The 18027-nt window shown below is 41.4% G+C and overlaps 3 protein-coding genes across 4 annotated transcripts; 2 read left to right on the forward strand and 1 right to left on the reverse strand.

The window, feature by feature from the left end:
* The first annotated feature begins 3471 nt into the window (after window positions 1-3471).
* LOC138618589 (transmembrane protein 179) lies at window positions 3472-7782 on the forward strand. Its single transcript, XM_069694420.1, has 4 exons — window positions 3472-3931; window positions 4750-4887; window positions 5178-5256; window positions 5505-7782. The coding sequence occupies exons 1-4, from the start codon at window positions 3609-3611 to the stop codon at window positions 5700-5702; spliced, it is 738 nt and encodes a 245-aa protein (XP_069550521.1). The 5' UTR covers window positions 3472-3608; the 3' UTR covers window positions 5703-7782.
* Window positions 7783-8553: 771 nt separating this feature from the next.
* LOC138618587 (heterogeneous nuclear ribonucleoprotein U-like protein 2) lies at window positions 8554-13955 on the forward strand. Its single transcript, XM_069694417.1, has 11 exons — window positions 8554-9124; window positions 9822-9901; window positions 10053-10295; window positions 10404-10516; window positions 10620-10886; window positions 11186-11308; window positions 11429-11530; window positions 11886-12051; window positions 12924-13142; window positions 13224-13276; window positions 13757-13955. Exons 1-11 carry the CDS (start codon window positions 8676-8678, stop codon window positions 13820-13822), a joined length of 1881 nt encoding a protein of 626 aa, XP_069550518.1. The 5' UTR covers window positions 8554-8675; the 3' UTR covers window positions 13823-13955.
* An 89-nt stretch (window positions 13956-14044) lies between these two features.
* Window positions 14045-17979, reverse strand: nudt22 (nudix (nucleoside diphosphate linked moiety X)-type motif 22). Of its 2 annotated transcripts, XM_069694418.1 has the most exons (7): window positions 17759-17976; window positions 17223-17317; window positions 16481-17060; window positions 16276-16401; window positions 15239-15336; window positions 14571-14664; window positions 14045-14377 (listed from the first exon to the last, which is right to left on the reverse strand). In XM_069694418.1, the coding sequence occupies exons 2-7, from the start codon at window positions 17306-17308 to the stop codon at window positions 14279-14281; spliced, it is 1083 nt and encodes a 360-aa protein (XP_069550519.1). In that variant the 5' UTR covers window positions 17309-17317; window positions 17759-17976; the 3' UTR covers window positions 14045-14278. The 2 variants fall into 2 exon arrangements, with proteins under 2 accessions (XP_069550519.1, XP_069550520.1); XM_069694419.1 differs by lacking the exon at window positions 17223-17317 and having other exon boundaries at window positions 17759-17979.
* Window positions 17980-18027: the final 48 nt, after the last annotated feature.

Raw genomic sequence — 18027 nt, forward strand, 5'->3', positions numbered from 1 at the left:
ATCTTTCTCTCTCCCTGCCAAACACAGTGACCATTCTCTTGCGTGAGCATTTTACCGTATATGATTGGAGCTTCACAGAACAGCCAACTAAATCCTCCATAGCAGGTGGAAAAGCTCTGCGACACCTTAACTTATCCTTCAGTAAATTAAACCATATTTTACTACAATCAGCAAAATATATCGACACAAAATTAAAGAACTCAAAATGTAGATCATAACGTAAGGGTACCGCTACATTTGAATCCAAATACAGCCATGGGTTAAACTTGTCTCATATGTTAAAATATTAAAATCCAGGATCCTGATGTGCATATAGACGCTCTCGGTCCTTAAATGAATCACATTTAACACCAGTAACATTAAAGAAATGTACTGTAAATGATTAAACAGTTTTTGGTAGACCATGTGACAAAAACAGAATTATGAAAATAATATAAAATGTTGCACAACTTTTCACAATAGGACCTCAGGATTAAATCTTGTCAGTCGTAACAGAAACACAATAAAATAAAAACATGGACCAGCACTTTAAAACTTGTCTCGCTACTTATTACTTTTTATAAGGGATGGGGGCACAGTTTTTTAGGTTTGTCTTACAAAAACAGTCAGGACGGTAAACAGGTTTTGCTTGTTATTCCAACTTTATTGAATTACTGTTAAAATGATTTATGCCTTTCATTCAAGTAAGATAAAAAAAAATGGTGACTCTGCTTTCAGGATTTATGATAATTACAGCAAGAAGTTTGTATATGTTGCAAGACAAAGCCGGCAGTCTTTTAAACACTATCGTAGCTTCATTTTTGTGTTATTTCATGTTCAACAGACATATAAGTGGACCCAGTATGTGCCGTTCTGTCTTTAAATACATATTAAAGTAATCTATTTAGAATTGAATCACTGAGCCGAGCTGCTTGTGTGTTGGCCTTGTTTTCAGAATGGCAGCCTTCCCTAAAGAGCAGCGTTACAAGACTCATAATGTTCCCCATTTGTTTAGTGCCACAGACATCATGTCTAGTCAATTATGTTGTAATTCACTCTAGAAAATGTTTGCTTTCAGGAAGTACCTCATTTAAATGCTCATCAACCAGAAGATGACCTTCCACTTTTTAGTGCTCAATTCATCAATCTGACATCTTTTTGCACATCATGATTGACATGGTGATGATTTTTGCAACTACATTTTGGAAAACAAGGCTCTGCAGTCTGAAAGTAAAGTTAGCAACAAGCATATCGTTTATCATTATTCATATGCTAATGACCTATTCATAATCATTTCATTTATCCGTTTGTGATCATTTGCATTCAGAAAGCTCAAGACAAAAACTCTGTCACAGTATTTTGAAATCATGGTGATGTGACTCAGTCTGGGCCCATCAACGTGTCTGTATGAACAATGGTCTCTCTGCAGGGTTCATCTACTTACTGTAAAATTTCTAAACCATTTGTACTGGTTTGGAAAATGATGAGACCATGGAACTGAACAATGGAACGGGGTGTTTTTGCAGGCTGTACTGTCATTAACTTTGAGCTGATCAACATAACAGTCATATAATTTTTGACAACCACAGCTGTTGTTATGCAATTTTCTTTGAGTGTTGAGTGTTAATGCAGTAATGGGCCTTTTACCAGTTATCTCTCTCTGCCTTGTGTCTTTCTAACCTGTAAATAAAATGTTTACTAGCTTGCAATAGTAATCAGGATTTGATTTAATGTGATTTATCTCTGTAAGATAGCCAACTAAAAAGCAAACGACTTCTCAGTCTCTGAATCTGAGGGGAAGAAAACTGAATTTGTTTTAGCGTCTCAGTTTTGTGCTTCATGTTTCATTCTCTGCTGTCTCGGTGGGTTTGAAACTGAAACCTGCTCCACAAAATTTCAGCTTATTTTAGGAAAACACACTTTGGTTTATCTGTAGACAGCAGGTCTGTGGTGGGTTAGTGAAAAAGAGGAATTTGTTAAAAGATACATAAAATGGAGTGTGGCATTAATTGGCAATACCGGTCTTCTAAATTGAGCACTGCTGCTTTTTTTTTTATTCCTCCAGTTTACAGGCTTAAAAGTAGCCAACTGAATTTAATTTAACTCAATTGTAAAATGTGCAGTTCAGTTTTAAATAATTGTATTGTTGGGACTCGGGCTCCTGCTAGTACAAAGCCAATATGTGTCAGCCCCCAGTCCTGCGTGTTCTTTAATGAGGCAATAGGAGAAGATGTCAGGCTTCAAGATATATATTTAACAGCAGCAGAATAACCAGTTTACAGAGCTCTGGGTCCAGACTATGTTTCCCTGACCGCAACAGAGTATGTGTGTCAGTTCACGAAGTCTGATCTCCTGACTTTCCCTGACCCAGTCTTCTTATAGTCCAGACACCAAAAAGTCATGTGTATTGATGTGTCCTTTGTTGGTTGGTGGAGGTGGTGGTTGTCTTCCTTCACACCCTGGAGTCCTCCAGACAACCTTTCGTCTACACCTTCATTCACAACCACACCCTGTTGTCTACACCTTCATTCACAAACACAGCCTTTTGTCTACACCTTCATTCACAACCACACCCTGTTGTCTACACCTTCATTCACAAACACAGCTTGTTGTCTACACCTTCATTCACAACCACACCCTGTTGTCTACACCTTCATTCACAACCACAGCCTTTCGTCTACCCCTTAGGATTAATAGTTGATAATACGACCTATATATAATTAATATGATATGGCATACATATATGTTGTATTATTGTAAACATAACCTAGCACAGAATCGCACAGTATCCAAAAGCTAATTTCTTCAGAAAATTGGGATTTTATTCAGTGACATTTATCAGTTATGTCATGTAAGATAAATGACGCAAAACAAGCCTCCAGGTGTCACTGATTGATCAGGCATGATCAGTACAATCAATATGTCTGCGAGGTGATTGGTTCCCCCTCTGCACGAGCTGATTAAAAGAAGTCAGCCAGTGAAAACAGACGTGACGTCACCGCGTTTACGTCAATGGGTGAGGAATTTGTAGGCCAATGCCAATGATCGTTTATGTAAGAACACGTATCACTCCGCTCCCATATTAGCAGGCTACACAAAGGGTGTGGTCCTCCCGAGATGTGGTTCCTTTTAAGCTTCCATTAGATAATGATTGGATCTGCCTGAGGGGAAGTGAATGGTTTAACATCGTGTTTGCCTATTCATCCGTGATATGACTAAAAATAATTCAAAGGCCCAGCAGTAATCACGGCCTCCACCAGGGTTTGTTTTTGCCTGTTAGTGTGCTATTATTTGTTGCATATATATTGAACTATTAATATTAATAGTAACTAGGTATGGTATTGTAAATACAGCAATTTTGCTGTCTAACTCCCTAAAAGTGTTCATGGTAATTTTGACAGGAATGAGTGCTCTCACTGTCTGGTTCCCGGAGTTTGAGGCAGAGTGAGCACTCTGTAGTTCCTGCTCCTCTCTGTTGTGTAACCGACAGACTGTTCCGTCCCCGCCCGACATCTTTAAATACCCAGCACCACCGGGGGGACCGTTACACGGCAAACACACGGGGATGTGCAGGTACCCCTTTTTATTTTTGAGTACTCGCTCAGTTTAGTCGTTGCAGGTGGTCAAACATGGAGTTGGACCGGCGGCTGTTGCTCTTCCACTGCGCGGCTCACGCCCTGTCGATCGTGGCGGGCTTGCTGGTGGTTGTCCCGATGGCCCTCAACGGCTCCGCTTTCAAAGGCCGCTGCGCCCTCTTCTCCCACGGCTACTGGAGGACCGAGGACCGGGCCGACTTGACGGGACAACCCGGGGACGTGTCTCACCTGGTGGTGCAGCAGTGGGGCCCGCCGGCTGCCTGCCAGTTCGCCACATTTGTTGGTATTTTCACGGTCCTGTACGGAGCAGCGCAGGGCTGGAGATACCTCTTCTATCTGCACGGACGGCATGACGAGTGAGCGACACGCATGTTATCACTGACCTAAATGTTGTTTACTGTTGCAGCAGTATTTGCAGCGCTTTGCAGTGAGGTTGTGGTATCCGAGCAGTTTCAGCTGCAGTAGTTATTTAATGATACATAAACTGCAAATACGTTGCTGTATCCAAAATATATCTCATCCTAGTAAATGCACATCTACATGCATGCGGCAATATATAAGTAATATGTCTATAATAATACCTAAAGTGAACTAAAACTGTATGCAAACATGTAAACACCCGGCTGAAATAAAAAAAAAAAACGGAATTGTGGTATTTTCTACATCGCAGTTTTAATGAGCATTAGAGCTCCAGTCATTAATTTGTCGACGAATTAAAGATGAAATGTGAAAGTGAAGTGCATATTCATATTTTTCAGAGGTGAGGTCCTCAAATAGCTCATTTTATGTGACTTAATATTAAATTAGCTGTCATATATGGTAACAACAGCAGCCTTTATTGTCTAATTTGTCTGTTTCTGTTCATTTTTTTGTAATTAATTTTTTTTATAACGTATAACTGGTTATGTAATATAATTTATAACAGGGAGGCCTTATTGTTAAATCACTTATTATAAATCACTACAGTTACTATCGTAATTATTTTAAAGCAAGAGCAGTAAGATGTTTGTCACTTTTGCTTGAAAAACATCAAATGATCAATATATTATCAGAATAGCTGCTGTTTTAATATTATGGTCGGTTAACTAACAGACCATAATCTACATTTTTCAGCTTCAGCTCGATGTTTTTAAAGTGCTACGTGTCTGATGGCTGCCTGTTGTGTGCGTTTCAGCACCTTGTTTTCGTCCTTCCTCACGGTCCTGCTGAGTGTGTGTGTGCTCTTCCTGTCTGGAGGGGCCTCTTCCATCTTCTCCCTGGGACTCAGCTCCTGGTGCGACACCGTAACCAATGACAACACACGGCCGTACAGGTACATCGTCTGAGAGTACACTGTCCTGCATGTTACTGTTCTGTTACAACTCCTATCTGAGGAATCAAAACGTTTGTACTTAACAGACTGTAGCTTTGAAAGATAAATTCTTTCTGCTCAGTGAGACTGCTGAAGCTCCACATGAGCCTCAGGCTGACTTTTCGAGAGCAGTTTGGATGTGAGGGTCGTGCGTTTTGAAATAGATTAGTAATTTAAGTATCTGTAATTTTGTCTGTATTTGAGTAGTGTGTAGTTATCCATCTCATCCCTTCATATTTGTTTGTGTTCAGCTGTGCAGAGTCCCAGTCTCTTCCACTTTACCTGGACGTGGAGACTTCGTCTTTCTACACAGAGCTCAGTCTGGCGCAGGTAAGAGCGCTCAAACATACATTCACATTGGGCACGATGGATAGCCAAAGTGACAACAGTTAATAACAAAGTAGTCACACGTAATGGATAAAGAGTTCAGACAATGTCGGTGCTTTTTGTTTAGTTATTGACCGACACGCTGGTTTATTTTACATGTTCCTACACGCCCAGTTTAGCCTCCAGCTTCTGTAACTAATTTTCAGGTTTAAGTGAGACTGTAGGCTTCATGCCCCACCCTGTGTCCACAGGCATCTCTGTGGTGTGTGACGGCTCTGTGGTTGGCTCAGTCCGTCCTGGCTTTCCTGCGGCTCTATCACTCTCACAGCCAACACATCAGCGGGCCTTGTATGCCCAGAGAGAAAGAGCTGCTGCTGGGACACAGTCCATCTGACAGCGGCTCCCCATCACCCCCGCATCCTCCAGCAACACCCACCATCTTAGTCTAACCGAGAGCGTACAAGGGAGCGATACTGAATTTAAACCTCAGTTTGTTCAATGTCAAGACTGATAATGTCTTCTCTGCACTTCTTCCTTTTTTATTTTAATGCAAGTCATCCTCTTATATAACAGAACCAGGCAGTACTATATATCAACCACTAAACAGACACTGCAGTGCAGAAATGCCAAAGATATGTTCAGGTTTCAGGGAGCTTCGACAAGTTATAACCGTAAAACAGGTCATAACACTTTGATGACATTTTTTCTATTGGCTGATCTGTTCAAATATTATATTTGATAAATATTATATAATGGCTGATGTATGAGAAGAACCAACATCACTCACAATACAATATCATATTTCAGTCAATTAAAAAAAAAAAAAAAAAAATAGAAGTCCACGTGCTGCTGTGTGAAGATTTTTCAACAGTCCTCAAAGACTCTTCTGACCATTTGGATTGAAAATTATTCAGCCCACTGCACAGTAGAGAAAAACTGATTTTGAATTACTTTTCCAAGTTGTGACTCAATTTTCTGTCCTGATAGTTGGAAATGATTCTCTGATCATTAAGAGCATAACTATGGGCAACCAAGTTGGAGAAAAGCCGAGCTGAAATTCAGAGGTGGAGATATCAGGAAATTGTGACGGTATCGATATCTCCCAACACAGGCCATTAATTAAATCTGCTATTAACAGGAATACATTACATTAGTGCAGTTTCCAATACAACAGAAGAAGCTAGTTTAAAGGCCATTTGTCCTGGAATGATACCAGAATAATGCCACTGAGGTTTGCAACCTCTTTTTAAAGGTGGATAAATCCAGGATGGCAGCATCGGGCAAGCAAATAAAAGATTACTTAAAAGTAGGTGACAGTTTATGAATTTTCAAAGAGAATTAATTCATTTGACTTGTCAGATTTATGAAAGCTAAAATGAACAAAATATAAAGAAACAATTTGTAAAAGAACCATTTACCGCAGAGTTTACATGTTCTGTAATTCTTTTTCCCTCGTCAAACTAGAGTGTGTAAAGCAGCAAACATCAACGCTTTCTTTCCCATCTCATGCATGTCCTGTGATCAAAGGTTATGATTGGAAGATAAACTGTGTGAACTCAGTTTGTCCAGGACAGCTTTATAACTAGAAATATCCCAAAGGCCCAAAAGCGAAGCTGAAAGAGAGAACATAGCGTGAAGTTAATGGTTTTTAGTTGGTGTCGAACCTGAATGCTCCGTGATAAACAGTCATGTGAACATGCGACGACAGACGCATTCAGTGTTATTTACAGTTAGAGCATAATAGTTTATTCACGTCACTGAGGCCACGGCGAGCAGCCAGATGGTGTTTTTTCTCAGAGCCTGTTGTGAATATCTTTTTAAGATGCATGTTGTTTACATTTCTGCTGGACATTTTGCACAGTCGTGTCCTCATCAGGGAGAATTAGTTTTGTTCTGAGTGTAATATTCAGATGTAGCACTGAGATGCTTTTTATTATGAAGCATGTGGTGAGAGTGTGACTGAGCCACCATTTTCGTGAACCAGGCTCACTGTGTGAACATGACCTGAAAGTCCTTTCGTGTAACAGAAAAACCAGCACGCTGATCTTCTCTCCTCTGGTGATGATTTTTTATTATGATACTGTTTGTGCGGATGCAGCTGCACTCAGGGTGTCAGTGAAGCAGTCAAATCCTCTCAAATGATTCATGCTGAGTTTAATTAAAGACTTTTACTGATTTGTGATAGTTTTCATGCTGAGAGAAATTTGTGCGGAGCCCAGTGGGGTCAGTGAAGAGGGAAGAAGTTATTAACTTTGCTGAATGTTTAAAACAAATGACTTAAAGTTGATACCAAACTTTTTCCTGTTAACACTGATTCCAAGCAGTCGTGATGACACACTTAACAGCGGAGTAGAAAATCTGAAGTAAAGAGAGACGAGACAGCGTTGTTGTGTCAAACCAACTGTAATATATGACATGTTTTTAACTGACAGTCCTGATTTTTACCTACTCTACCCGTTTGTGCTTATTCATATCCATGTTTTTGCATTTGTCTTGTTTTCAAATAAAAATCTTCCTGTTATGAAAGAAGGCTGTCGTGACTCACGCATAACAAACAAAGAACATCTTTGTACATGGATGTACTTTGTTGATATGATATGAACTGATAATGTTGTCCTGTTTTAAGCCTGAATTAAACATGCTAACAAAAAATATTTTTATAATCGATTATTTCATTGATTAATATTTAGGTCTTAATTGGCAGAAAGTTGTGAAAACATTTATCAGTGGTGCTAAACTTACTTTTTTATTATTATTATTGTATTATTATTATTTATTGGTTGACTGATTGACCAAAGACAACATTAAAATGTTGTTGTTTTAGGAAACATGCCTTTTTTAATTTGATGGCAGCCACATTTCAAAACATTTGGGAGACTGGCATGTGAAATTAATAAATTGAAATAAATGTTAAATACCTTGTTTTACAAGGATACATAAGAACATGATTAGCAGGGTGTATGCAGGTCCTTAACACTTTTTAATCTTGAAATATTCTATAAATAAATTTGTTGATTTGTATTTTAGATCAGCTGAACAGGGGACTAACCTTTACCTATTAAAACCTTTCATCTATTTAAAACACAGGGTCTCCATTTTTCTTCTTTTGCGAATACAAATCACTTCGATATGTTTCAATAATTCAACGAAGGTTTTAAAAACAAATGTAGATCATCCGAGTGCAGTGATATTTCTTATCGGTAGGTGACACTAAAAACTCGCGCACGTGTCTAATCTGCCACGAATTAGAATGAAGAAGAAGTAAAGAGCCAATCAGAATCCAGGGCACCATATTGAATAGTTGTTTTGAGCCAAACCAGCGCTCCTGCGGTTTACTTAGTATCGGCCTTTATTTTATTGATTTACTTTTAATAGGCCACCTTTACAACAAGAAGACGACTCATCATACTCACGCGGTAACAATGAAGCTAGCGGACGTTAAAAAGTTCAAAGTGGCTGAGCTGCGGTCCAGACTTAAAGAGCTGGGGTTGGACAGCAGGGGGCTGAAGGCTGAGCTGGTGGACAGGCTGCTGTCTGCATCTCAGGCAGAACAAAGTGAGACTGGACAACTACGACGTGACACTTCGCCGACACCTTCGGTACCGAAGGACGCCTACCTTCCGTCCTCATCGCGACCGACAGAAGCTGCTGTTAGTAAGTACACCGACACTGGCACACAGACGGAGACCGATCCCGGTCCGCCAGCTCTCCGGCCGGAGTCTGAGTTTGTTCCAGTAAGTGCCTGCCAGGCCGAGGGAGGACAGCTGAGACACGCAGAGGGTCCCGGAGAGGACAGCAGGGCTCTGTCGTCAGAGGACATGGGCAGAGGAAGAGCTTTCTACGAGTTCAAAGAGGAGATACGATACAAAAGGTAAAATCCTTGTTAATAGCATTGCAAAGAAACACACGTAGAGAGAATGGGGTCGTTTAAAGACTTCAGGTTGAGTGAAAACTAATAAATAAACCACAAGCAAACATGTCATTAATAATGACATCTAAGAAAGTCATCAGTCTTAAGATTTGAGTATATTTTAACAATTTATTATCCTGTAATTACAGTGTGGATTTGTCACTGTGACCTTTCATAACATATTTTGTCAAAGTTTTTAGGTCTTCATTTTCTCTGAGCATTAGTCAAAGGATGAAGGAACTACTACTACTGGTTTATTAGAGACTGAATAACACTTGACAGCAATCAGGTTTTTATCTGTAAAATTACAGTGAATTAGTTCCCAGCAAGTCTAGCAAGATCATTTTCATATATCTTTAGAAGCTTAAAGGCACCATTTATACACAGTAAACATACACCAAAAAGCCTTAGTGTTAAAGTTGAAAATACAGAATTGGATCGTGTTGTCATTCTCAAACTGCTGCTGCTGAAAGTTGATCTGCATCATTGTTTGTGAACACCAGCAAATAATTCGGATTATGATCAGATTTACTATTGACAAACACTGCAGATTGCAAGCATCTTCAAACTGTATAATATTGTGTGATTCTTACAGAATCGGAGAAGCTTTTATGTTTTTGATGACAGTTAAGCAGTTTGTGTCTCTTTTCTCAATCAGAGCCAAATCACCGCAGCCCCCGCTGGAAAGGGAGGAGGAGGCAGGGGAGCAAGATAAAGACCGAGTCAGATTAGATCCATGTGAGTCTTTGTCTCACAAACCATCGGCGCACAAAAAAACATTTAGTTACAGCTGTTGTCAGTTTTGATCCAGAAGATTCAGTTTCTTACTTTACAATGTTCATCGGAGCTGTGCAGAGTCATCCTGAATCCTTGATTTTACTTGGCACAGATGGCTGTCACCTCCACTTTGAGGTGGATCCGGATGGATCCTGCGGGCAGCCGCGGTTCTGGGCTCGGTTCCCCATGCTGTGGTCCGGCTGTAGGCTCACCCACGGGGCGCAGGGGGGCAGGGTGGGCTTTGAGGTTAGGCTGGAGAGGAAGTTATTGACCACTCGGCCAGAAGACCAAGAAGCCAGGGAGCCATACGGTCTGAGAGTCGGCTGGTCGGTGGCTGACAGCTCTCTACTGCTGGGTAAGAATTAGCTTCATTTAATCCTTTCCCCCACAATAAGTTATTTTCTGGAGGTGTTTTTATTCCTGTTGCACATTGCTTCTATTTTCTCTTTGGTTTCGATACCAGGTGAGGATGAACTCTCTTTTGCATATGACGGGTGTGGTAAAAAAGTGTCAGGTGGAAAGGAAGAGGAGTTTGGAGAACCTTTCTCTGAGGGGGACATCATCGGCTGCTATGCAGTGAGTAACACTTTTTCTTTCTTTATATTCTCCGAGATCCAGTTGTGACGAAGCTGGAGTGAGTTTTATTTAATGTTTGTTGGTTGTGTCTGCACCTGCACAGTCTTTCTCCGCAGATGGTGCTGTTGAGCTCTCTTTCCATAAGAACGGTCGTTTCATGGGTGTGGCCTTCTCCCGGGGCGCCTCGGTGCTGCTGGGTCGCGTCCTGTTCCCTCACGTCCTCTGTAAGAGCTGTTCAGTCAGATTGCTCCTGGACCCCACAGCTCCTCCCTGGCACCCTGGCCCTCCAAGTTTTACACCGCTAGCAGCTCTCCCTGCCGTGCAAAGGGTTTGCTCCTCATCCTCTCCTACCTCCAGAGCAGAGTGTGAGGTGAGACGCCAAATTCAATGGCCGTGATAGCTCTTGAGATATTTCAGTGAAGGCGACAAATGTCAACGTCATCGTGGCGATACAGGAAAATTTAGGGAATCGCCAAAGTCATTCGGATCCATCCTCTGGGAATCATGAACGTTTGTACAAAGCTTTGTGGCATTTTGTTTAATCGATAATTCAGCCCGGACCCTTAGTGGTGCAGTGACTGATTGTCAGACCGACATCCTCACAGCGACGCTGCTGAGACAAACACCTGGTTTGGTTGTAACGTTTCATCTTTCTCTCCGACCCACCAGGTGGTGCTGATGGTGGGTCTTCCTGGTTCTGGGAAGAGCCTCTGGGCCAGGACTCACACACAGCAGCATCCAGAGAAACAGTACAAGCTGCTGGGAACAGAGGAGCTGCTCGCATGTATGATTGTCAGTCAAACCTCCAGGCTTCACGCTCAGGTTTTATGTTCACATTCGAAGATGATGAACCACTCCTGACCCGTGCGTGTTTGTGTGTGTGTGTGTGTGTGTGTGTGTGTGTGTGTGTAGAGTGGTGGACAGAGGGACAGCAGGCTGCGGCAGGCCTCTCAGTGTCTGACTGAATTGATCAAGCTGGCCGCTGAGACTCCTGGAAACTACATCCTCGACCAGGTAACGCTTCACTAACAGACGTGTTGTTATTTAACTCTCAGAACCGCGTCTCATTGTCCACTTATGAAACTCACCTGCATGTATTTATTTAATTTCAAAGCCCAGTTTGAGAGTGTTTAACAACTGAGAGATTTTCTTTTAAGAAATTATTTGTCTACTTCATGTGTATTAGAATTAACGGGCTATTGAATAATGATATATGAATCGTAGACTTTAACCGTCACATGTACAGTATGTGCAGTTAATTAGCCACTTAATCACTGCAACAAGCTTTGAGAGGACAGTAGCAGGTCAGAACTTGCACTCTTAACTCCACAGTTAAGATCTCTCTCTCTCTCTCTCTCTGTGTCTCCAGTGCAACATCCTCTTCTCTGCTCGCCGTCACAAGCTGCAGCTGTTCACAGGCTTCAGGCGGGCGGCGGCGGTGGTCTTCCCCTCAGCAGACGAGTGGAAGAGACGACTGGCGCTGCACCAGAGAGACGGGGAGCACATCCCTGAGACGGCCCTGCTGAAACTCCAAGGTCTGACTTGGTCACATTTCAAAGGGAACACATGATCGAACCGAATGAGGATGCTTTAGTGCCAATTTATGAAAATATTCACGTTGGACCGCCATTCATTCTCTCTGTGTGGGAGTCATTTAACAACTCTTCAAAGAGAGGAGAGAAACGAGAGGAGACACTTAGTTACTTGTTTATGTTGGTTTAAGTGAGCAGTTTAGCAGACATGCATTTATGTAATAATTACACTGAAAAGGCCTTAAAAAGCATTGAAATAATTTCCACCAAAGGCCGTTCACGGTAAAAAGGTCCTTTTTACACTAATATTTCCTTTTTGCCAGCTATCAGTAAAAAATGTTGGTTATAAGAGGTTTCTGTTTTTGATTGCAGGACACATGACACACCTGCAATGTAACAGACCGCACTGTCATTACTGCTGCCTGCAGCATAAAGGAGGCTTAATGAGTTAGTTTTGATTTTAGCAAAGATTTAAGTTAATTGAGTTTTCAATTTTTAGCCACCAAACCTGGTATAGGTCATGATAATATCATTTGTTATACCATTATGAATTTTTGTTATATACTTGTGTCAAGTACTGAAAAAAACTGATAAAATAATGAATAAATCATGGTTAATTCTGATTTTCCATATTTCCCTACATTAGCTGGTATGATCATGAAACGGGTAATAATCTGTATTCATTGAATTGAAAACATCCTAAGTATTAACTCAGGGAACCCTCATTATTTTATTATTATTCTATTGTAATCAATAAAAAATATACAGCAGTGGGCAGCCATGTAGAGGTCTTAAACCAGTATATGAAAGAACCTCTGATAAAGCTTCTATTTCTGTAAAGCATCTACAACTTGGATGTCCTTTCTACTCTGCAGTGAGCTGTAGTCTTCCAGAGCAGCAAGCTGACCTGCTGGAGGAGCTACAGTACGTCGAGCTGCCTCAGGATCAGGCACAAACGCTCCTGCAGGTCTACAAAGATGAGGCTCGCAGGCTGCTGCCCCCCGTCCCCAAGAAAAATCCCAGACTTTATAAGAAAAGAGCCCACCCTCATGGCCCTCCACCCCCCCACAGGAACCTCTGGACTGGGCTTAATGGTCAGTGTGAGAAATGATGGATAGTATTGTGGCTGACTTTCTATTTTAAAATGCGAGATGATGTTATTTTGGTCTTTGTAGGGTGGAACAACGCAAGAGTCAACACACAGCCATGGAGCCAGCACCCGAGATATGTGAGTGCCAAGCAACATACTCAAGAAGCTTTGAAAAGGAATAGGAGACAACACCTTTACACTCAAAACACACCTATGATCAATTAATAGATTGAGTTCAACCACTTTAAATCCTGCGCCTTACTTTGTGCTCAGATTTTCTACTGTTAAATCAACAGAGGTGTATGATTAAAATAGTCCTTTAACTCACGTGTTGTGTAGATATCACTAAGAAAACACAATGGGAGGCTACACACCAGCATTATTATCTGTTGATTGACATATAGATTAATGAGGTTAATTACAATCTCTTCTTCATTATATATCCTGTGGTTCAGGTCAACATGAGCTTCTTTTGAGCAATCAGGTCTAATTTAGCATTTGGCGGCTTTTTAACCTGCTGAAAGTTGATTTAAACCACAGATACACTGTGACAGAGTAACAGCTACTTTAAGTTGATTTCTCAAACCCCGTCGTCCCTGTGTGTCATTTACATTTCAGTGGAACGGGCCTCATCAGAACCAGAGCTTCTACTACGGCACAGACTTTGGTTACAGCGGTTACTAAAGTTACTAGTGAAGAAAGCTGAAGCAAGAAGAAACAAACAGAATCTGTCAGTACAAGGCCTACAATGCAACTGATGTGATTTAGTTTAAAAAAAAAAAAAGAGCCACATCAGCAGGTTTTTATCCTACAGAGATCTGATGACTTCAGATTATACTGCACTCCCTGCTTTGACCATTCAAAGACAATCAGTGTTTTTAAATAATGTCAATGGCAGAAACATGGTCACTTCTTAGGATTTTTATACCAAATATTTTAATACATTTAAACTTGTATTTGTATACAGTGTACAAATTATGAAAGCTATACAGTATTTTTCAAAGTTTTAACGCCAGTGTTGGTCAGTGAGTGCATAAAGTAATTAAATCCCCGAACTTTAGTCAATCAGTTTGTTTTGTGCACATTTGATCATCTGGATCCATTTTACATTATGGTCACCTGCTCGCTGTGGTCTGGCTCTCAGTCAGGTTTCACCGTCTGGTAAAGCAGCATGGCTCCTTTCGCTGAAGGACACAGCTCCGACCACAGTGGGCTGCTTCCGTCTAGCTGCAAGACCTCCTATGGATATACAGGATATTTCATAAGATAATGGGGCTTTTATATGCTACAAATGTCTCTCTGGAGTGATTTGATATTTACTTTGAATCCTGTCATTTTAAAAACACAACCTGTGTACCTTCATCTTTTTGGGGTGTTTTCTGGATGCAACTAACAAAACAAGAAAGCTGATTGTACACAACAGACGACTGACCGTTCTGCTGAGGAAGACGACATCTGTGGACTCGTGCGCCTCCGCTCCTCCTTTCCAGTACAACTTTCTTACTTCATCGGAAGTCAGTGAGCAGCTGAGGACACACGGACAGAACTGACTCAACATTGAGCATCTTTATCGAGCCAATCAAGACAAACTTAATCCAGAGTTTATTCAATATTTCAGATTAAATCAATCTTTGATTTTTGATTCTTTCTTTTTTCTGAGTAACCTGTAGTGACTCCAGGGAAACACTGCTTTACAAGGTGCAATATGTAAGATTTAAGTCCCGTCTTGTAATACCACCATGTCCCTTAAAAGGCGATAAAGAGTCACTTTAGCATCCAAAACGAGATGAGTCTTTCCTCAGTCAGGCTCTCAGAAATTCAGTTGTTTGGTCATATTCTTGCCCTGCTGTTAGTTAGTAGTTGTCCTTTTTTTTTTTTTTTTAATAGCTGATGTAAATTGTAAAGTTAGACTGAATGACCTCAGACTGAACACTGCAGTAACTGACTATCGCCTCTTGAGGCGTGGGGTGGTATTATGAGATAGACAGGCTGGGGCTAGCTGATTAACATGCTGGGGTGGGTCATTTTTGGTCGTACTTATTGTAGTAATAAAAGCAAACAGGGCTGCAGTTTGTGACCGTGATTAATATGAACAAGTACCTGACATAGAACTCAGCACTTGGTCTTCCAGCACTGGTGTGATTCAGAGCGACACCCATCAGGACAGGAGGGTCGAGGGAGCTCAGAGGAACATTCACCTGGGGACAGAACATTTTTTATAAAGAACATTTTCGTTTTGGCTTTATCTTCTCCTATCTTTGCTAAACAAATATGAGCAAAAACGAGTTGAGTGAATATTGTTTTCCATGTTCTTTGAATTCAGCAGCGATAATTCCTACCTGTGTTTGGCTATACTGTTCAACAATCATTAAAGTACATTATCATCACATATCTGTACATGATTAATACATCTACCAGATATTCAAGTCATTAATTAGGCAGAATCACCAAATATTTTTGGGTTTCAGCTTGTGCATATTTGCTGCTTCTCTCTATTTTAATTTACTGTTAATGGAATCTTTTTTTTTTTAAATTTTTAAATTTAAATTTTTTTTTATCAACAATTTCTGACATTTCATAGACTAAAGAATTGATCAATTAAAAAAAAAAATCAGCCATCATTCAAACTGTAGGAGTGAAACAGACAACTTGGGTTCATTTAGTGGCTAATAAATCATGAATAAATCAGTGAGAATGAAAAGTACTGCTTTTTATTTTGTACAAAAAGCGAGAAATGCATCTCGCTTTTTATTCTATCGAGACATTTTGCCATCCAGCTCTGAGCAGCACCTCAGAGATATAAAGGCATTTAATAAAAAAGAAGTGTGTGACTATTGACTGCTGCCATTACTGACTTCTTCACTGCGGGTCAGTGTGAGCTTTTAATGTATATCGATGTCTCTTTCCAAGAGGGGAACCTGTTTGGTTTTCATGTGACATTAATCCTTTTATTTCATGCACCTCTCAACATTTACACACCACTCTCATCTACATAAACACCACTGATGAACACACTCCATCCTCATGCGATCTGCTCTGGTGACTTTCACTTCACATTTCTTTACTTAATTTTTTTAATCATCTCCTCCTCGCATCATGAGGTAACAAGTCCAAAGGCCATATGCCGAGAACCTCACCTCATCTCGGATCTCCGCACACACAGAGGAGAAGAGCTCCGACACGACGGCCTCCGGTCGCCGCTGCATCATCACCACGCTGATCTGCTCTTCACACACGGCCTCGCCCAGATGCTCACACACCACCTGAGGAGAGCAGCGATGATTTTAACAACACGTTCAGGATACAAGAGTCTTAACTTTTACTTACGTCACCTTACGTCACCTTGGGCTCTGGGTGGCCTCCGGGAATGTCCAGGAGTCCCCCTGCCTCCGCCACCCTCTGGCTCCTCCTGATCAGCACCACCTGACCGTCATCTGTGCACAGCACAGCGCCCACACCCAGAGGCTGAGCCAGCAGCGCCAGAAGGTCGCCGAACTCCGCCTCTCCACGCCGACGGAGCTCTGCCACTAGACATGACCAGTTTGTTCCCAGGTAGTCCTTGTAGCAGGTGAGGCCGAGTCTCAGAGTGAGGAGTGCCCCGGGGTGTGAAGGTGAGTGACAGTGTGAAAGTCTGCAGTCACAAGTGGAGGAAGTTTGCGACAATGTGCTGGCTGTCTGTTGAGTGACGCCCTCTCCCTTTTCTGTTTTCTGATTTAAACACCTGTGGGTGTCGCACAAACCCTCCTGTCTTCGTCTGTCCCGGTCCCCTGAGTTAGTGATGGGTGGATGATTTGTAGGGGCCAAGCAGAAAGAGTGCAGCCTGAATTTGGCCCCGTTGAAAAGCCACGGCTCCTTAAAAACCCGCTCAGTCCACACCTTGTCTATGTGATGCTCCACAGACGGATCAGTCCGCCTGTTATACCTGAGACAAGAGGAGGTCAAACAACACTTTTGAGGTCAGTACAAATACATTTGATCCATTGCCCACTGCTGTGTTGCACTAATTTGACATAATGTGTAGAGTACAGTATTCATAAGATGTCCTGTCACTGTCTGGTAATGCATGTAGACACTGTTTGAATACCTTTCAGAAAGCTCCACTGCTACTTGAGACTCCAGCAGCCCACGCCAGTGAGCACAGTGCAGCAACACAGACACTTCCGGGTCCATTATGTCTTACTGTGGATTATTATTAGAGATTCAGTTATCTCCTCAGTTATTTGATCCCCATGTGTCCTTTTCCGTATTAATACTAAAACTGAGACTAGAATTGAATCCTGTTGAGAGAGCCGAAGTCAAATAAAATCAAATGGAGGGATATTTGTCAGGACGTTTTACCCGACACAGTCCCCGAATCGGACAGAGATTTGTTTCTGCTTGTAAAGTTAAACTCGATTTACTTGAAATAGCGTGAATGTTGTAACTGTTTGATTGTAAGTGGTCAAAATAATTGACAACTTCAGACACGTCAATGAACCTGAGAAGAGCAATGATCACCTGCAGTGCAAAGCACTGATAAAATAACACGACGCCTCTTCTGTTGTGTTTTGTTTTGTGCTAATTTACCGAGGACAACAACTTCCTAAACTTAAAAACGTGAACAAGCTTTGTTTATCTTACCTTTCCGGGTGGAAGTGCCGGTGAAAACAGTACAGCATAGTTTCTTCTTCTTTTCTTACTAACGGCAGATGTGCTCATTATCACCACCCAGTGACCAAGAGGGTGAACTACAGGCCGCCCTCCTATATATCGGAACTATCTTAATGAGTAAAATGTAAACTATTGTGCGTATTTGATTATGACAGGAAATACTGGTATGTACGAGGACATGTATTCACCTCTGCAGGTCATCATAGGGTTTATATCCTGGGAGAACAGACACTTGCAGT

The sequence above is a fragment of the Brachyistius frenatus genome, unplaced genomic scaffold (genome assembly GCF_029030835.1).
Source record: "Brachyistius frenatus isolate BFR_SWC_R1_liver_20210118 unplaced genomic scaffold, ASM2903083v1 Contig_17, whole genome shotgun sequence".
NCBI lineage: Eukaryota > Metazoa > Chordata > Actinopteri > Embiotocidae > Brachyistius > Brachyistius frenatus.

Coding starts and splice junctions, on each gene's coding strand:
- LOC138618589 (XM_069694420.1), top strand. CDS start 3,609: ATGGAGTTGGACCGGCGGCTGTTGCTCTTCCACTGCGCGGCTCACGCC. Junction 4,888..5,177: donor GACAACACACGGCCGTACAG/GTACATCGTCTG, acceptor GTTTGTGTTCAG/CTGTGCAGAGTCCCAGTCTC. Junction 5,257..5,504: donor CAGAGCTCAGTCTGGCGCAG/GTAAGAGCGCTC, acceptor CTGTGTCCACAG/GCATCTCTGTGGTGTGTGAC.
- LOC138618587 (XM_069694417.1), top strand. CDS start 8,676: ATGAAGCTAGCGGACGTTAAAAAGTTCAAAGTGGCTGAGCTGCGGTCC. Junction 10,887..11,185: donor CCTCCAGAGCAGAGTGTGAG/GTGAGACGCCAA, acceptor CCGACCCACCAG/GTGGTGCTGATGGTGGGTCT. Junction 11,531..11,885: donor GAAACTACATCCTCGACCAG/GTAACGCTTCAC, acceptor CTGTGTCTCCAG/TGCAACATCCTCTTCTCTGC.
- nudt22 (XM_069694418.1), bottom strand. CDS start 17,308: ATGGACCCGGAAGTGTCTGTGTTGCTGCACTGTGCTCACTGGCGTGGG. Junction 17,061..17,222: donor GCAGTGGAGCTTTCTGAAAG/GTATTCAAACAG, acceptor CTCTTGTCTCAG/GTATAACAGGCGGACTGATC. Junction 14,378..14,570: donor TCGTCTTCCTCAGCAGAACG/GTCAGTCGTCTG, acceptor GTATATCCATAG/GAGGTCTTGCAGCTAGACGG.